At 42.1% G+C, this 20,124-nt stretch overlaps 1 protein-coding gene across 1 annotated transcript in view; it reads left to right on the top strand.

The window, feature by feature from the left end:
• The window catches only part of LOC310876955 (glutamate receptor ionotropic, kainate 2-like), a gene marked incomplete at its 5' end in the record, with an annotated part of 75,518 nt that extends 68,512 nt beyond the window's left edge, over nt 1–7,006 (top strand). The window contains 2 exons of the mRNA XM_083790603.1: nt 4,910–5,160; nt 6,825–7,006. Coding sequence (XP_083646729.1) covers nt 4,910–5,160; nt 6,825–6,989 — 416 coding nt within the window. The 3' untranslated portion in view covers nt 6,990–7,006. The remainder of the gene's footprint in view (nt 1–4,909; nt 5,161–6,824) is intronic.
• Nucleotides 7,007–20,124: the final 13,118 nt, after the last annotated feature.

Here is a 20,124-nt window from a genome sequence, read left to right as displayed (position 1 = left end):
GAAACTATGCATATACTATATAGTGCTATGTCTACATAAAATGCTATCCAAGTTACATAAGTTGAGCTTTTGCATATACGCCTGTAAGGTTGTCGGGGCTAGGGCTACGGCAAGTGCTACGGGCTCAGATGGAGTCTGAAGAGAAGGGTTTTCACTTAAGACTACGGCGGAAGATTGGGAGTGAGGCTGCAGTTCTGATTGCAATGGGAAGTGCATTCCATAGTTTTGGAGCCAGAAGGGTTTGGGATGTGTGGAGCGTTGTCCCGGCGTTTTTAGTGAGCTGCGTTGGCTGATCTGAGCGTGCTGGAGGGTTTGTAGGGTTCGATCAGACTTGCGAGATATGTGCCATACCTTTGGTTGCTTTGAATGCCAACACGTTTTGTACAGGCAGCAACCGGGAGCCAATGGAGGGAGCGGAGAAGGGGATTTTGTCTGGTTGAAGACCAAGATTGGAGATCAATTGGAGAGGCTTAAGTGTGCATGCCGGTAGGCCAGTAAGGAGGGCGTTACAATAGTCAAGTTTTGGCATGACTGATGTCTGGAAAAGGAGCTGGGCTGACTCCTGGGTTCATCAGAGGCAGTACAACATCTGAAAGGTGGGGGTGGGGGAAATGCACATTTCTTACTATATCCGGGCTTTACAGAGCAAGTTGCTTTGTTTCCTGTGTGGAAGATGCAGGTTGGAAACCCAGGTGGATACACAGGGGCGTTTCAAGGCCAGTCCAAGCCGTAATAATACCTGTGTCCCAAGCTGTTGGTCTCACACACCAATGTATTCCCGGAACGCAAATGTGTCCTCCATACGGCGGTCGATCGCATTAACATTTGAGGCCAGACTGTGTAGGAGTGATGGATATCCTCTGGTGTACAACATCTGTCAGGTGGTTCTGTGCGCGTGCACTGTGTCAAGTGCAGCGCTTTTCCATTCCATTCGCCCAGGCACCTTCTTTCCATATTCCACGTCCCCAAGGACCCATCCTATTAGCATTTATCCCAGCTCTGCTTTGTTAGGCAATCATTAATCATTTGAAATATGAGTGTGGGCAGAATCGGGGGGAACTCGGACACTTGATGGATCCCTCGTCCTCAACACTGCAAGGTCCTGAGTGTTCATTTAACTCAGAGTGTATGCACGTAACCAAATGTAACTGTCGTTTGTATACTCTCTGTGTGAGGATTTGACTGTGCATTGAAGTATGCATGTACACTGACTGCACGGATGTCCACATGTGCATACGGTGCATTAGCTACACACGTTACAGTACAGGCAGAGCAGTGCATATACAGTAAATGGTTTCTCAACCATTTTTGGATCATGTTTATTTTTATGATCAATCAATTCCGGTTTGAATCAATGGAACTAACATATATTATTGGCATCACCATATTGAACCACGTTTTAAAGAAAAAATACCATGCAATTTCGTTACATTCTTTTGAATATATGAATGTTATATGGCCACTAAAATATTGGTGTTTTGTCAATTATTTGGGGGCACACTCGCAACACCCGTGCAGCCCACTGGTTGGGAATCACTGGAATATAGCAATTTATGCTATAAGTGTACGAAGGCACATCCTCTTCATGAACAAAGACGGACAAGAAAACGGGCTGGATGAAACTCAGAGGGCGCTTTCAGTCATTTCCAATTCTGTGTTAATGCCCTCTTCATCAATCTGAACGCACGCAGACGCAAAGATGAAAGGATGATGTATTGCCGTACATAAATGATAGATGAAGAACAATGACCGAGGTGGAGAGAGAGAACCAAAGGGAACAGCCGACTTTTTTTGATTGATTGATTACATCTTTTACTTCACAGTATGTAGAATTGGTACATTTTAAACGAGAGCGCAAGTGAATACAAAGACTGCTACTTTGAGGACGAAACTGACTTGTTTGCATCAATTCAGTCCTCCATTTTCAATTCATCAGAACATTTAAAGACGTACAAATATACACTTTCAAGTAAGTGAAGACTGTGAGAACAGTCCAGAGGTTTTTGAGTGGTGCAACCACTCCTACATCCAGCTTGCAATGTCCGTGTACCTGTGTACCTGTGTACCTGTAACTATGAGCACGAGTATGTGACTTATTTATACCAGTAGGGGGCGCCAGAAACAGAGAGAGGGTAGGTGCTGTGTCTCTAATGAGAGAGAGAGAGAGAGAGAGGGGGGGGGGGTGAATTGCACCACTCAGTTCACACGTGTGTGATTTTTTAACTTTTTCTGCCCAAGGGCCAAGGCACACCAAAGGGCAAGTCAAAGTCTCAAGGCCCACGTGTATTCATGTTCTTGCAAAATAGCTTCTATAACACACATCACTTTTTCATCACTCATACATTTCCATTTATATTTACTAGTGTCATATAAAATGTTTAACCACTTACATGTAAGCCAGATTTCATATTTTAACATTTTTTTTCAAAACATGTCACAGTGCATGTGAGCTTGTAGATCTGCTGTTTTTCCTATTTAAAATTGTGTGTATGGTAAAACAAAACTTTGCCAAAATAGGTAGAAAGTGATTAAAATATGGTGACACTAGAACCTAAAATATTAGATTCTGAAGTGTTACATACATGAAATGTTAGTTAATGAGTTATTAATGACAGTGATTAATAACAGAAAAGTAGGATGAGTTGGCAGCATGGCTTATACTGAAAGTTGTTAATCAATTTTCTAACTTTGCACACCAATGGGCAAGTCAAAGTCTCAATGTGTATTCATGTTCTTGCGAAATAGCTTCTATAACACACATCACTTTTATCACTCATACATAACTATAAAACACACATACACTATATATATATATATATATATATTAACATGCACAAGACATTTCTGTGGTCCATTAGCTACAGTATCTGATAGATAGCTTAACCAGCTAATAACCATTTATAAATCATTAACTAAATAACTCATTAACTAACAGTTTGTGAATGATCGATTAGTTGTAACGGCTAGTCATTCTAAAGTGTTGCCAAAAAAAGGCATCACTTTTTGTATGGTTGTATTGCACTAATAATGTATGGCCAAATGCCAAGGCACACCTGGATTCGTCTGGCACATAGTGTACCTCAGCACACCTGAACCACTGCAACAGAGGCTCCCCGCAGCAGCCAGAGGCGACCATCTTGTTCCTCTTTACAGAGTCCCCCAGTGTGAATAAAATACCCCTAATGTCCCTAAAATGCTCTCTGTTATGCACGAACACACAAGGGGTGACAAGAATATTTTTGCATCTTTTATCTGGGTGCAGAGGCTTGGCTGTTTCTTACTTTTCCAACTCTTGTCAGCTTGTACTGTTGGCAGTCTAGGAACAGAAGCCGCTAAGTGGCTTTTGGGGTAAGAAGAGTGCCGGCTAAATGCAAATGTAAAAAATGTAAATGCACAGATGGGTCGCGGTGCACAAAATATCCTGTCCTCCCCTGAATGGTCGCATAAATACACTAACAAGCTTTTAAAGTGGTGGGCTATTAATGAAACATGAACACTCACAGTACACGTTCATCTTTTCCTGGCTTAGTCAGGGGCACAGTTTATTTGTGTTTCTGTGTGTTTCTGTGTGCGTGCGTGCGTGTGTTTGTGCGTGCGGATGGGAGAGAAACCCAACCCCACTCAGGCACTCTGCAGCGATTATTCCTCCTTTGATCATGCAGTCCCCTGCTGTGTCCTAATACCACGCCGCTAATTCCAGCGTCTTCCCACCGTCTGTGGATTTGGGCCGTCTTCCTCACACATTTAAGAAGCGCACAACCCACTCCGATAATCACAACTGTATCCCACATGAATATCCATGTTCATATTTCCAAACACTCGCACGTAACGTGCAGCTAAACTCACACACTGTGTGACTGATTCCTGTGAACATGGTACAAACTGGCATGCACACACACACACACACACACACACACACACACACACACACACACACACGCACACACACAAGCACACACACATTGCACAATCCAATGTAGAACCTAAGCTTCCTTGATGTTCTCTGTTTATGTACAATAGGTATAACAACAAGTACATACTGTATGAACATGTAGTGCATGCACACGCACACACACACACACACACACACACACACACACACACACACACACACACACACACACACACACACACACACACACACACACACACACACACACACACACGCACACATGCTCATTCTGTAAGACTCAACGGGAGCCCTGCTTCTATGTGCACAACGCCCACTGCTTGCTGCCAACTCTTTGTGCGCTGTGACACACACTGGAGAGAGGGATGGTAATTCTGGGAGCAGGCTATGAATGCAGGGATTAGCTGTACGTGAATCAGGATTTACAAGAACGTTCCCCCTTTGTTCACGACGCTAACTATAACATGACAGGTTATATAAGCACATACTGTACAAGTTGTTACATCCACATGTGACTGTTTTTGGCATAATCTCCTTATCTGTATGTTGTGGATCTGGGTGATAATAATGACTTCATTTAAAACATTTTCCTTGATTAATGAAACGATGTTTAAACAAAACGCTGAACATGGCAGATCTACAAACTTGCGACGTGATGCAGTGCCACGCGCTGTGCGCTTTAGAACCGTTGTTTTTGTATAGGACACCACGACAAAGTACAATATGGGTTAATATTCAGACTAATCGCTTTAGTCGATTATGCAGAAATAGATTGAAATTGTCTTGTCTATTTGTTGATGTCTAAGAAAGGGAAGCTTCTCGGCTAATCGTAACTCTTGACTTAATCTTGCTCATGAACACGATTAAGTCGGTTATTGCTTCTAAATGTTAATTGCTTGCGATAATGTTTTGGTTTGATCGCCCAGCCCTAGTATAGCTATTATCACAATCCAAATCCACTCTTCTCTTCTCACATTCCCCTCCTCCATGTCCCCGCAGGCTCTCCGTACAGGGACAAGATCACCATAGCCATCCTGCAGCTGCAGGAGGAGGGGAAGCTGCACATGATGAAGGAGAAATGGTGGCGAGGGAACGGCTGTCCAGAGGAGGAGAGCAAGGAGGCCAGCGCTCTGGGAGTGCAGAACATCGGTGGCATCTTCATCGTGCTGGCGGCCGGCCTGGTGCTGTCTGTGTTCGTGGCCATCGGGGAGGTCCTCTACAAGTCCAAGCAGAACGCAGAGCTGGAGAAAGTATGGGAGTTGTTGAAGCCTAATTCATGTTATACTCACTGGTCACATATTAACCAGTCCGTTTAAATTGATTTTTGGTGAATATTCATATGCTAATTCAACAACGTATGAATATAGGGATGTATAGCTTCATTTTGAAGATTTGATAATACTTCCTGCATCACTTTTGGGCATGTCATAGTCATTATAGGCTAATATTGAAGGGGCCAGCCGTCTTAGAACAGGGTTTGTCTGTATCTGTGTCCCCGCAAAAACAACAAGGCCATTTTTGTCAAATTACAGGTCACACACAGAATTTGTAAATCTACAAGCTTCAAAATGTGTCACGCTATGACACGTTCTGAGATTGTAGATCTGCTATTTTTTAACTTAAGGTGAGGAATCAAAGTTTTTTTGTAATTACTTTACATTATGAAAACTACTATTCACATACAGTAGTATGTGTCTCTGCTTTGCTTTCTACTTCACTTTGCGCCTTGCTGGCAGAAGGATGGATGTTTTAATAACTTATTCCGTTCCATCTGAGTGGGTATTATTTTTGGACCAATTGCAATTATGATTCATCACGCAGTAATTCGGTCTACATTGTGCTATATTTATGTCTATAATTTTTTATACGGATAATTGCTGTAGTCCTTTTGATATTGCGTTCGGATTATTTACATCTACATAATTACCTCAGCATAGCAGCGTGTTCTTGTGTTGTAACGGTAATTAATTTCTGGCTCTTTCACCCACTGCATACATGTCTCCCAGCACATCTTAGCTATCATTAATCAAAAACTGACAGACTGGGTCGCAACATTTCCAAGAATTTGCAAATGAGAAAAATGCCAGGTCCTCTTGGTCGCCAAGGTGTTTATAGACAAACAAACAAGCTCTTCTCCTCTCCTCTCAGTACCCATCCTGCTCCCCCCTTTTCACATCCATCTTTTCACTACACCATTTTGTACCTTACCCCTCTCTCTCCACCTCCCTACCCTGCGTTTATTTTTATGAATTGTGCAAATTATTGAGTTTTCTTTTTCCCCGTTTTTTGCCAACATACAAATATCAATTCCTCCGAGCTAGTACAGAGGTGGTCAGCTGCAAAAACAAGTAAACTAAATTGCCCCTGCACATGTCTTCATCTACTGTACCGCTTCTCCCTCGTGTGTGTCTGCGTGCGTGTGTGTGTGTGTGTGTGTGTGTGTGTGTGTGTGTGTGTGTGTGTGTGTGTGTGTGTGTGCGTGCGTCCGTCCATGCACTTGTATTAGATACTTTTGATGGCCAAATGTCCTCAAAAGTATAGACATATACTTGAGACATAGACATTGCGAGGAAATCTTTCTTGGTCCTTGTTGTTACAAGTAGGAAACGATACAGGTTAGGATTTGGTATTTATAGGTTAGGTTGCGCGCCGGTGTCGCACACTGAAAATAGCAGATCTACAAGTTCGCAACTATAGTCTCTGCACAGCAAGCACACTGAGCTTGTAGATTGGATATTTTCGGCCTTACGATTAGGGTTAAATGTTTTAAATGGCCATTCATAAGAGCCACCGTCCTAAAATGACGATGTCCTCACTACATGTATTAATATTCATGTTCAAATACGACAGCGATGGCACTGAGCTAACAGTACAGCCTCCCTCTCTCTCTCTCTCTCTCTGTTCTCCTCTCCAGCGGTCGTTCTGCAGCGCCATGGTGGACGAGCTGCGGGCGTCCCTGAAGTGCCAGCGCCGCCTCAAACAGAAGCCCCAGCCACCTGTCATCGTCAAGACGGAGGAGGTCATTAACATGCACACGTTCAACGACCGCAGACTCCCGGGGAAGGAGACCATGGCCTGAGATGGCCCAAAGTCCGAATCTGCTTCTTCACTGTAGGATCAGGGAGGGGGAGGCGGGAGGGAGAGGGGGGTTGGTTGGTTGGGGGTGGGGTGGGGGGGGGGGGGAAGGTGATGCGGGGGCACGGTCAGACCAATGCTGACTTTAACCGCAATCGATGGTATAAAAAAAAAAACTACAAAAACTGAGCATTCCCGCTAAACAGAGACGGGGACGGTCAAATCAATGCCGACGTAAAACCAAGGACATGGGTTGATAGTCACTACGATATCCATTTGCCCTTTGTCCAATTCTTTTTGTAGACAGATGTTTCCTGTGGAAACATGGAGTTATATACCCGGGGCGGGCAGTGTCACCTCACTGTGACGTTCACTTTTCCAGAGGAGAGTTTGCGCGGCGACGTGAGGACAACGGAGCGTTGAGTGGCCCCGTCTGTTGACTTGAAGTAGACCGGAATAATGAAAGGCTTGAGACAGAACGTGCTGTAGGTTCATTCCTCACTGGCAGTGGATTCACACACATGCTCTCATGTGGAGACACACATGCAACACACACACACACACACGTGCGCGTACACACATGCACACACATGCACACACACACACACACACACACACACACACACACACACACACACAGACTCCTCCGGTACACCTCACAGCACACCTGTGCAGAATGGAGAACTCTTTTGTGTCAGTAACACCTTGAGAATAAGTTTGGTGTCTGTTTGTCTGTTGGTTTGTTTGTTTGTTTGGGTTGACGTCAGTACACTTTTTGTCTTCTCTTCATGTGTGTGATGCTATCAATGCCCCCCTTCACTCGGAATTAGTTTGAAAAATATCCAGTCAAATGCTTATCTCACAACAGGAACAACAGTTAGTGCCAAATGGTTTTTTTGTTGTTTTATTTACTTTTAATTTGTACTTATTTTTTAACAGCAAAATGTATTAAATTGCTATTTAGTTTGGGATCATTGATTGTGCCAAAGTTCTGCCGTTGACAAGAACTTGCTGCCATGCCTCTTAACCTTGAACGCCTCGACATGCAACGCATACTGTCAGAACTCCCACCATGTCTGTCGCTATCCACAGTCTGCTGTTTTCACTCTATCCGCTGTCGTTTAAATGCAGGATTTCTACAACAAAAAAAAGGTTGTTTTTGTACAAGAACAGGTTTTGTAGTACTTTGTATTACAGTAGCCCCTTCTGTGGACACAATATGTAGCGGATGCCGACTCATCCCACCAAACTCTGATAACCGACGACTATGGTGGTCAAATGTAGCCGTGCGTTGGGGGTCATATAGTCTCTCGGGCCAGACTGCTGGCTACCACACTTCTCTAATGCTTTTGTCACACAGTGTGAAGGAAGCGCTGAAAAAATTATCCGGGGGGCTAAAGCGGATATATATCCCGGCTCCTCCCCGCTTCCGTTTCGTCTTTGCAGTCGCGTACATTTGTCCTACTGTAAATCAAATTAGTCGAAGCGTATAGATGCTGCTTTAGCAGAAATGTTGAATTCAAAGATATGTTTAAAGAATATATTTTCGTGAAGGGAAATGATGAACAGATGACAGCTTTCCGTGTAGTTCCAGACTATATCGTATTGGGTGATTGTGGAACAGTATAGTCTGGCTACACTAGGGTTCATCTCACTCCTCTCTCAGAGCCTCAGGCTCTGCTCTGTGGGTGAGATGACATGCATACTGGGTAGCAGGGTTCTATTTGTAAAATAGTGACAATAGCCAATCTGCAAGCTTGCAATGTATGTATTGAGTCTGCTATTTTTTGCATTTTTTATTTATTTAAAAACATTTTGACAAATTTGCCCCGAATCTTCTCAAATTAGGGATACCAGTGGTAATGTAATTTGTAATTGTTAAATTGTGATGGGGGGGGGGGGGGGTATCAAAAGCAGCAGCATGGCCCCTGCCCCATCATCCCTCCCCAACAAATCCAACCCTGCTTGGCAGGTTGCCTTGACAGGTCACCTTACCTTGAGAGGATGCCGTATCACTGCCCCTGTCTTTCTAGTCCACATAGCTTAGTTACTCAAGATGTCATTTTCCAGAAGAACTATACGCAGCGGTCCATGCTACTGACAAGATCTCTGCTGTAACCAAAATAATTAGTTACTTAAAACACACACCTGCACACTTTGTGGAGAGTGACAGGGAAGCCGTTGTCTGTGTGGTGTTCTACCAGTATCGCTGGTCATTGCTTGTGTAAATGATCGGAAAACTGGAAATGTTTGTCGGCAAAGATCCCAAAAGGCTGTCTCGTTGAAAACAAACATGAGGTCATATGGAAATTGTTTGACATTGATGCAAGGGTTTACAAATAATGCCATTAAAAAGTCATGATTGTTTTTTTTTTGCTTTGTGTCATTAACGAAAAGGTTTCATACAAATGTCTCACACCGTCTCACAACTTCTTATTACAAGACGATAGTATAGTAGTATAAACGAAATAACAAAATGCATTTTGGGGTGGATCAAGCAACACAATCAGAGGATCATTGCTGGCATTTTACTGTGCAATTTACTCAAATGTAAGGTCCCCTAAATTGATTAGGTAACCAAAACCGGATGCATGTGCTGGCAAGAAGTGAATGCATCGGAGAATTGTGAAATTGCTAATTGAATTTGAGATTGTAATAATGCTGGGCATCTGTCCTTGTAGGCTTGTGTCTTGATATCTTGCTGTCTGTATTGCGCCTTGATCTGTTCATTCATACTACAGAAGTTTTTTGAGATATGTATACACACACACACACACACACACACACACACACACACACACACACACACACACACACACACACACACACACACACACACGTACACAAACACACACACACACACACACACACACACACTTCCAGTTAAGTACTTTGGATTTGCGGGGGCCCAATGACTCCTTCATTCCACTCCCCATGCTATCTCTGGGCAGACACACTCCACCAGTGGAAAGCTCTTACATAATCCGTACCAAATCATCACATTTCAACCAACAACGCCTGCCTAGCTCAGCCACCTATATACTGCAATTTCAAAGCATTTCCCCAGGATTTCATATTATACATGCTGAACTCCGCAGAAAGGAGTCAACGCTCATTTCTAGCCCTGTGTAAACTCCAAAATGTCAAAGCTGTGGCTTGGGATAAGTTGGCATCAAGCTGATCACTGTAACACAATGAATGATTGATAAGATGGCAGGTGTCTGGTTCACGCAGCATCACTGTGGAATGTGGGGTTCGATTCCTCCACGGTGCATCTGGCTTGGCTGGGTGCATGAAGCTACCTATTGCAAATCTCAGCGTTGATTCATCAGGTTCATAATAATTTCAAAAAATAATTAAAACATAATTACCGGTACATCATTGGCGCTATACAGCCTACATTTTACACTATAACTCTTGAACCATAGGTCGTAAATTCAACATTGATTTTCTCCTGGATTCTTTGGGTCATCACACAAACAACTCCCCATATAGGTCACGCCCATTTGCGTCAGGAGTTTAGATAGATTTTTTTTAACGATTTTGTATCATAAAATATCATAGAAATCGGTACACATGAACTCTGTACCCGTGCGATGAACATATGTAAGAGACATTTTGATAGTCCATACCGTTGGATAGGTTTACGAAGTTAGTGGGTGCCCATTTGACAAAAAAAGAAATCCAAAATCATGATTTTTAGGGGATCATTCCTCTCAAAGTGACTTTAGGAGTGACGTGACAATGTAATTGACTTGCAAAATGTGTGGGAGGGACTTATTTATTTAGTGGGATGGGCCTATTTCTCAAAAAATCAAAACGCCATATATCACGAGGATCCAATCGGCATCAAAATGAAATCGCACATCGCACGGTCTCCGACGGTATTCCTCCCAGCGGATTCCTCATGTCCCGGCAGACGCAATTGGCGACTCGCATCGGTGCAACCTAGCTCTGGTCCATAGCCTTCTACTGCTTCTACGATTCTGCCCTGCGCAGTAAGGCTATGGGACTTTCCGTTTTAAATCTCAAATTGAAATCAGACCAGCCTCTCCTCTTTGGCGTAAATAAAAAGAACGTTTTAGCTACTCACCAAAACAAAGGCGGGTTGTGTCATTAGAAAGCCTACTTTCCTTAGTGGACGCACTCTGAGCCCCCCACCACACGTATAAACGGTACTTTTTGGCCAGAAAGGGATTTATTTTCACTGGAGGAAAAATATTCTCTATGAGGCAGTTCTCTGGGCAATATCAGTAGAGGGCGCAGCGGAGTAACTAAAAAAGTATTCTTTCTGGTGGAAACAAAATCCCCTTTTGGGGAACAGTTTATACGTGTGGTGGGGGGCTCAGAGTGCGTCCACTAAGGAAAGTAGGCTTTCTAATGACACAACTCGCCTTTGTTTTGGTGAGTAGCAAAAACGTTCTTTTTATTTACGCCAAAGGCTGGTCTGCATTCATGCGAGCGGCGGAAGTTGAGAATAACATAGCTCTAATGCGCGCATTAGAGCTATGGACCAGAGCTATAGGTGCAACCACACAATTTCCCCAGTATTGCACCTTTCTATAGTTACATTTTGCTCTTGAGAAAATGTCAATAATATAGTCAATAATATCTGTATATGACATGCCAAAGTCACATTCAGAAAGCAATCTTCTGTCCACAAAACAATTTCACCCATTAATTGCCTAATTTTCAGGATCTTATTCAAGGATACCTTTTCAGTGGTGCACTTACGAACAGCTTCTTAATATGATGAAATAAGTGTGACAGACGACGAAGCGGTCCCTGTTGAACGCACTGATGCATGCTCTGACCTTCCCTGTCAATCTGGAGGGCAGACAGGGTAGCCATTTATGTTTCGTCGGCTGAGTCTGGGCAGCAGCAATGGTTTTCATCATTATCCCCAGAAAGTCTTTATGAACCTGGCTGTCTGCCTGCTTGGAAGGGAAATAACAATGAGCAAAACAAAACACAGAGATGTGGAATGTTCTCAGGCACTATCAGGGAGGTTGTAGTGTTGTGGTGAATCTATCCATCCATCCATCCATCCATCATATACTGTATGTGTGTGTGTGTGTGTGTGTGTGTGTGTGTGTGTGTGTGTGCGTGCGTGTGTGTGCGTGCGTGCGTGCGTGCGTGATACTAACATGATACTGACATGATATTGACAATGATACTGACCATTATACTAGCTCTGGTCCATATAGCTCTAATGCAAAGGCATTAGAGCTATGGACCAGTATAGTGCTAATATAATGGTACTCTCGTCTTCCTTCCGTTCGCATGAAATGCAGACCAGCCTCTCGACTGCAGTGAAATGTTTTCGCTACTCACCAATACAAAGGCGGCTTGTGTTATTAGCAAAGTGAACAGCAAAGTGACTTAAATACTTGCTGCTTGGTCACACCTAAAAACAGGTCACAGAGGCGATGACATGTGATGACATTATGAAATTTGTATGTTCACTGCAGTATGTGTTTATGCGTTTTTGGCAGTAGCTCTCAACGTCGAGCCATGGTACCTCATGGGGGGGATGCATTGTTTGCTTCACAGTCGTTTCTGTAGACAAATCTCCCCAAAAGCTCGCTCTCCCTCTCTTCCTCCATGAGTCATTCATACTGTTGATTGCGGCTCGGAATCAAGCATAACCCGCCAACAGCTCTAAAGCAATTTTACTCCCTGCAGAGGAGCTAAATGGAGAAGAGGAGATGTGGATTCTCTCATCTTTTTGGTCTGTCCCCTTTGATCTTTTACAACATGGATTCCAAAGTCATTGAAGAAAATGGTGGGGGCTTTTTTACTTTCTGCGGAGCATGGTGGATTATACAAAATAGACCAGAAATGGCTTCTATAATAGCCCCTGTGTTTTACGCTAAAAAGAATACACAGACGTATAAAACACACTCCTGGCTATCATTACCATTCAGAGTGCATATAATGAAGAATGAATTATTCAGGATGTAGTTCAAATTTTTACATATAATAGCCCGGTGTGCTGCTGCAAGCAGCATGATGCGCAATTATGGATGCACATGACCATCTGTGTGTGAGCGAGTGAGTGAGTGAGTGAGTGAGCGACCGACCGACCGACCGACCGACCGACCGACCAAGTGAGTTAGACAGACAGACAGACAGACAGACGGACGAATTGGAAAGATTTGTGGGGAAGCAGTAACAGTCTAACGGAGAGAGTGTCTGCTGTGGTGTGTGTTATTAGCGATAGCGAGCAGCAGTTGTGATTTATCATCTATTCCCTGTGCTTGGAGCCCTCTACCTCACTGGAAAGGTTAAAGCATACAGCCCAGAGGCAAGCCTACAAAGGTCAACACGCTGTTTAGGAATGAAGGATAGCAACCATAGAGGGAACAAGAGAAAAGGAAGTAAGGAACTCTAAGTAAGGAACATGTCCTGTTAGTTTCGAGATGGTGGCGTCAATAAAGGTGCCAGCTGTCCTGAAAATGGTTCTTTAGACTGGTTCTTCAGACTGATGCCACCATTTTTGGTTCTAGAAAGAACGTTTCAGACCAATAATTGTTTCTATAAACTAAAGAACCCCTAACCAATTAAACCATTGCTTATAATATAAGTTAAAGTTATAGACTTTATCGACCAATCATGTCTCCCAATCAGATGTCGATACATGGTCCCCTCCTTTTATCCCTCTACACAAAATATCTTTGTCGAAAATAGCAGATCTATACAAGCTCGATGTGAGCTTTTAACAGTTATTAACTAAATAAAATGGTTCTTTATACAGGTGAAGTTTATTTGTGGGAGTTTCTGTTCCAGTAGGCAGAAGGTCTGACAGCATTTATCCTCTATCTAGTTCTCCCCATGCCATGATGCCCTTCTCCCCCAACTTTCTTTTATCACCGCCTGATCCAGCGTCGTAAAATAGCTGACCTTGACGAAAACCATGCAGCAGCATGTGAAAAAGGAAGCTGTTAAAAACAAATAATGTTGAGTTGAGTATAACAAAAAGGAAACTATAAACTAAGAACAATACATTTGAATGTAATGCACTGTCTGTACATAGCCTCACATTGCTCATGCTTGGTGAGGAGGAGACGTTGGCCTATAAAAAGCAAGATACTGGCCTATTAAAGAGGAGGAGTAACAGAACACAGGCTGGGGAATAGAGCGTTATGAAGAAACACCAGTGTCTGGTGAGTCACAGATGTGTCAACGTGATTAATCTGCATTGGCTGTGTCCTTCAGAAACCTGGAGAGGAAAATGCAACAGCACTACGTTGCCCCCTGGTGGCTAAAATATAGAACGATTTATGACTCAGGATATAGGCCTACAATAATTGATTGAAGTATTTATTAACAGTTTGTTAACTGTGAACGACACCATAAACATATTACATTTATCACAAATACAATTAATAACATTGAGTGAGAAGCATTAGAACTATACTATATAATAGGATTTCAAAATGTATGTAAGGATGTAGGACTATAGCGTGCCAAAGTTTGTGCTACTGAGAATGCATTGGACGTTTAAGTTAAATAACTCAGAAACTACAAAACATTTCAAAGTAAAAAGTTCCAGCATATGTCTCCACAGTAAGCGGAATTATAAAAAGTGTGAATGAAGTTTCTAGGTGAAAGTGATTTTTTTGATGAGCCAAAATCTGCCATTGACCTCCATTATAAATATCTCAAATTTGAAATCACTATATTTCTAAAACTATGAAACATTTCAAAGTAAAAAGTTCCAGCATGTGTGCCCACAGTAAGCTAAATTATAAAAAGTGAGAATGGAGTTTCTAGGTGAAAGTGATTTTTTGACATGCCATAGAGCTACCATTGAGCCCCATTATAAATGTTTCAAATTTGAAAGCACTATAGGCCTATATTTCTAAAACTATGAAACATTTCAAAGATTCCTTTTCAGGCAAACATGTCCACCGTAAGATGAACCTAAATAGGTTGGAATGGGGTTTCTAAGTATGTAGGACTAGTAGGACTGAAAATCACGAAACAGGCCTACTATAGTTCATGATTTTGGGATGTCAGAGCCAGGACTTGAACCTGTGGCCTCCTGATTCCCAGGCAGGCTCTGTACCCAGTGAGCCACTGTGCTCGCTTTGTACGAAAAGCAAAATAGATAATGATAGAAGAGCCAGAGACTTGTTTCCATTGTGGTTCATAAGCATTCAAACGTCTAGAGATAAACAGCCCATGGCCTCTCACGGCATACTATGCATGCCGTTTTTCATAATTTTTGAGGATTTGAAAAAAAGACGAAAATCACTCCGAGGCCATGGGCTGAAGGAAAATGACCCCATGTGTTTTGTATATTGTGTATATTTTATTTGCACCCCTGGTGCCTCTGGTGCCCCTAAAAAAACTAAAGTTTCCCTGCTGAATGAAATAAATAGTGTCTAAAAAGATTAGTGTTTTATTGTTGGTGAGAATGGCAGCTGAAAAGTGCAATTATGTGTAAAGCTGCAACAATGCGCTAGATTGGCTGTCACATAAAGAACAATCACATATGATTAATTTGCTGTATGTGATAGATAGATCTAGAATTGTTTGGACATCCATTCTAGATCTATCTATCTATCTATCTGTCTGTCTGTCTGTCTGTCTGTCTGTCTGTCTGTCTGTCTGTCTGTCTGTCTGTCTGTCTGTCTGTCTGTCTGTCTGTCTGTCTGTCTGTCTGTCTGTCTGTCTATTTATCTTTTTATGTATTACTTCCTATACTTTATACTTTACAACAGATTAGGCTATGTTTATATATCTCTTCTTTCAGGGTTCTTAAATCAATAAACCGTTTATAATTTATTCATGATATTAATTCAATTCAATCAACTCGCCTGTGTGTGTGTGTGTGTGTGTGTGTGTGTGTGTGTGTGTGTGTGTGTGTGTGTGTGTGTGTGTGTGTGTGTGTGTGTGTGTGTGTGTGTGTGTGTGTGTGTGCGTGCGTGCGTGCGCGCGTGTCTGTGGGTGTGCGTGTGTGCGCGCACGCATGCATGCGGCTTGTAAATCCACACACACAGCTGCAGCGGATGAGATGATCCATTCACTCTGACAAATGACTGACGGACTTTCCAATCACGTGTTTCAACAGACCGGATACTGTAGGCGGGGCTTTAGTTTTAAAATGGAGCCGCATGCGGTGCTGTGGCAGAGTGTTTGGGGCTGCAACTTAAGGTAAGGTTTTTATCCACCATTAACTCTATTGTTTAAACATTAGAGTTGTTAGGACTGTTGGTTGTTTATTGTGACACTAAATGTACAACACTATGAGGAATTAGTTGGTCCTTTTTGAGAAGCAAACAAGCTAAACTAAACCGGTGGAAAGTTAATCACTACATTTACTGAAGTCTACTGTGGAAAATATATTGTACTTTTATATTATTTGGAATCTTCTAATTTTTAGTTTGTTGATTTGGATTATTAAAATAAACAGCCTAGCTACATTGGAGTTATTTACCAATAAGCTACAACCACATTTTGACCATTTGGAAGTAGCTGATCTACAAGCTCACAATGCATTGTGATGCGATGCAACGCATTGTGAGCTTGTAGATCTGCTATTTTAAGTTTTTCTCTTAAAACATTTGAAATGGGACATTCTGCATAATGAGTACATTTGGTCATTTTGTACATTTTGATGCCGGTACCTTTTTACTTTTACTCGAATACATAAGTTGTAACTGTGGCAGTTACATTCATAAGATTCATCTAAAATAAATGTATCTCTGCTGGGTTTAAAACTCAAATGTACAGAATTTGAATTTGAAAGTAGCAGATCTACAACCTCAACATGTGTTGCTTTGTGTTTTGATTAAAGTCTGGGGGCCACACATTAAAACTAAATGAATCCACAGCACTCTCTAGTTGTTTGTATTATTGACCCATTTCTACCATACAGAGCAACTTGATTTAAACTTTTAAAGGGCCACTTCAACCCTTTTGCAACCAGATCTTATGTTAATGGTGTTTGGGAGACAAACACTTTCCTGGGGGTTTCATGTGTTTTTAGATATTTTAGGAGCCCATGGACACTGGGCTCAATTCCTTCCTCGACTACAATTCCCATAATGCCTCTGGTGCGCCATGCACTGCTCCTCCTTGTGGATAGGGGGAGGCCTGTCTTACTGAGACATGTAGTCCAGGAAGGAAGTGAGCCCAGTGTCTACTGTCCATGACATCATAGAGTCCATGGACACTTTGAAATACTGAAATATCTAAACGCAACTTATTACCCCATTAAGTGTTTCTTGTCTCCCAAACATCATCATTGCAAAAGGGCTGAACAAAAAAATAGTCCCATGTCAGTGACGGGTTAAAGGGCCTGTCGGTGACATGGGACTGTTTTCTTTTGTATCAGTTGCTACAGCTTTAAGTTAACAAACTAAACCTGTGAGGGAAATATAATGTAATGTTTTTTTCTACAATGTATAAAATCTGGATATAGTGTAATGTTGCTGTATGTTTGTGTCTTACAGGTTGATCATGTGACCTTGGTGTCATGCGATGACCTTGGTTGCAGTCTTCAGGAGATGGCTGGTAATAGAGTGTCTACTCGGCTGGGCTGAAACGTATAACGGTGTCAACGAACGCAATGAACGATGTGAGCGGTGCTCGGGACATTTGTGCCATACAACCTTCACGGCTCTATTAATACCAGTTTATCTTCAACCGAGCGACGGCAGGCCCCCCACGGTACGTACCTGGATTACATGTTGCTGGAGTAGAAACTAGGGCTCTGTCACCATTACAACATGTTAAGTTGACCATTCATTGTCATACAAATGTTTGCGATTAACAATTGTGATTGATGTTGAACATATTTGACTGAAGGACTGCCATTTGAGTTTTTTTCATGCCATATGAAAGCGGGGAATCATAGCTCTAAATTGAAATATTAGTGGTTCAGTTTGACCCACCAGTTTTGGAGATATGGCTTATAGAGTAATGTCTTGCAGAAAACAGCGTTGAGAAAACCGACTTGACAGGTTCACTTCTGTGGACTCTAACATTACACCTAGCTACATGTTAAAGCATTTATTTCATATTTACATGTCTATTTCAGCTCTGACACTTATTTTAGACATGCTCTAGTATGTGAAGAGTCTGCCTGTGCTATTAACTCTGTTAAGGGGGGGGTTCTCCTAGGGTGAAAAGCTGCAATTTGCAGGCTCAGTCAAATCTGGTCACATATGAATAATGACTTTTAATTTTCTTTTAGGCTTCATAAAAAAAATAGTTTCACAAGGCTGATGTGACTAATTATATTGTTAAATAGATTGCAGTATTGCACGTACCAGAGCCATATAGATCAATGCCGTAGACTTGCGGATTGCAGTGGAAGAATGGCAGCATAAATGTAGTCGGCGCTCTGTGTTTACTCGCTCAATAAATTGATATAGATGTGAAAGTTGAGGACCATATCGGACTCCCGACTTGGGAGTCCGATATGGTCCTTTTTCTTTTTAGTAAAGTAATTTCTTATTTATTTCCTCTTGCCTATCTATTGCCCTAGTTCACTAGTGGTTTTTGTGTGTACAAATGTGATGTGGAGGTATGTGATTTATGTCGTGTCATTATGGTAGCATGTAGCCCCTTAACACTTTGTTTACAGCCTACTATGCTGTAGATCTGTGCGAACTAAGAGAGGGAGCAAATGATGCTGTGTCATACAGAAATGTAACTGTTTTCGACGTACAAGGGTTCTACCCGACCATCTTTTCTCCTATCTCTTCTCCTCTATTCTTTGCTTTAATAAAGTTGTTTTTTTTTTCGGTCAGAGTTTTTGATCGCATTTTGCTTTATTTTTAGTTATTTCTTATCTATGACACTAGTTCTTCACGTGTGTGTGTGATAACTGTGATTCGGGTCGTGTCTCGTGTACATGCTCTCATTTGGAGCTGTATTGTTTCACATTTGCCAGTAAAGCGTTATCAGGTCAGTTCACATCAGATATGAACACAGGCCCGGTATGTGATGTGCATTTATGTGAGCAATTGCGGCTAGCTCGTCATTCACGTCGGTCGGCATCGTTCACGCTGATAGATAATTTGTTTATATTTTATGGGTGAATGATCAGCTCCTTTGACCTTTTTGACCCTTTTGAATCTGGTTGCCCTGTGTAGTGACTTCACGCTGTCTTTTGGCGTTTAGTTAGTGTGAATTATTGTTGCACTGTCTGCCTGCATGTATCTGACCTTGCTGGGTATCTTATCAGCCAGGCATTCCCTTCCCAGCTCGCCGAGACGGCATACCATAGACAAATTATCCTTTGAGGCCGAGACCAACCTCTGTGCTACCTCTGTGCCATCCAGTGTTTTTCCATCAAGTGCCCATAACATCCTCGTCTTGCCACGTCGACTTTGTACCATTCTCCATTTTGTATTGACGAAGTATATATACTGTCTCTCATTTTGTGAGACGGTAGAGAGAAACCACACACCCGACCCCTCTTGGGGGTCTGGTTCAATTTGATTGTTAATTATTATGCTGTTATGTGAATCCTTGTTCTGTTCTCTCTGAAACGATAATATAAAACGACTAAAAACCTCACTCTGAACTGGACTTCTCTCCTTGGGGTGAACTCGGGTAACATTTTGACAGTTATTAGGTAATCCTCCGGAAGGTAACAGTGTTCATATTGGCTGTTTACTTAAAGTATCCTGGTAAAAGCTAAAGTTAAGTATCTATTGTAATTGGGATTACCTCCTAATGTATTCTGAGTCTTCCGGCGCATTTTGGCTTTGCTCCGGAGCGCTCGCAGCTTCTAGCCCTCTGCTATCGGAGCTTGTCATCATAATTCTTAGTCTTTGTAGTGATTATACAGTCCTTTGTTCAGTTAATTCTCCTGATGGGATAAAATACCCATCACACGCCATACATTTTGTTAATTGCTGTTGTGTTCTAATGTCATCCATAGTGTTTGTGTACTAATGTTCATAGTGTTGCTGTATTGCTGACAAATACTGGGGTGCAAAGAATGCTGCTGCCATTGCATAATTTGCACCTCATGTAATTTATGTCAATTGTCCACAAATAGCATAAATTGTCTTCTCTTCTCTAATGTCTACTAATGACTGATTTGGACCTGTAAATTATAAAACAAACTAAGGCACTGGTGTGGTACTCCTGGTTTACCAGAACGGGGTTCAACT

The sequence above is a fragment of the Protomyctophum parallelum genome (genome assembly GCF_964188405.1).
Source record: "Protomyctophum parallelum genome assembly, chromosome: 19".
In the NCBI taxonomy this organism is placed as follows: Eukaryota; Metazoa; Chordata; class Actinopteri; order Myctophiformes; family Myctophidae; genus Protomyctophum; species Protomyctophum parallelum.
Note: the sequence above shows the minus strand (reverse complement) of the source record. Positions and strands in the feature narration are given on the sequence as shown.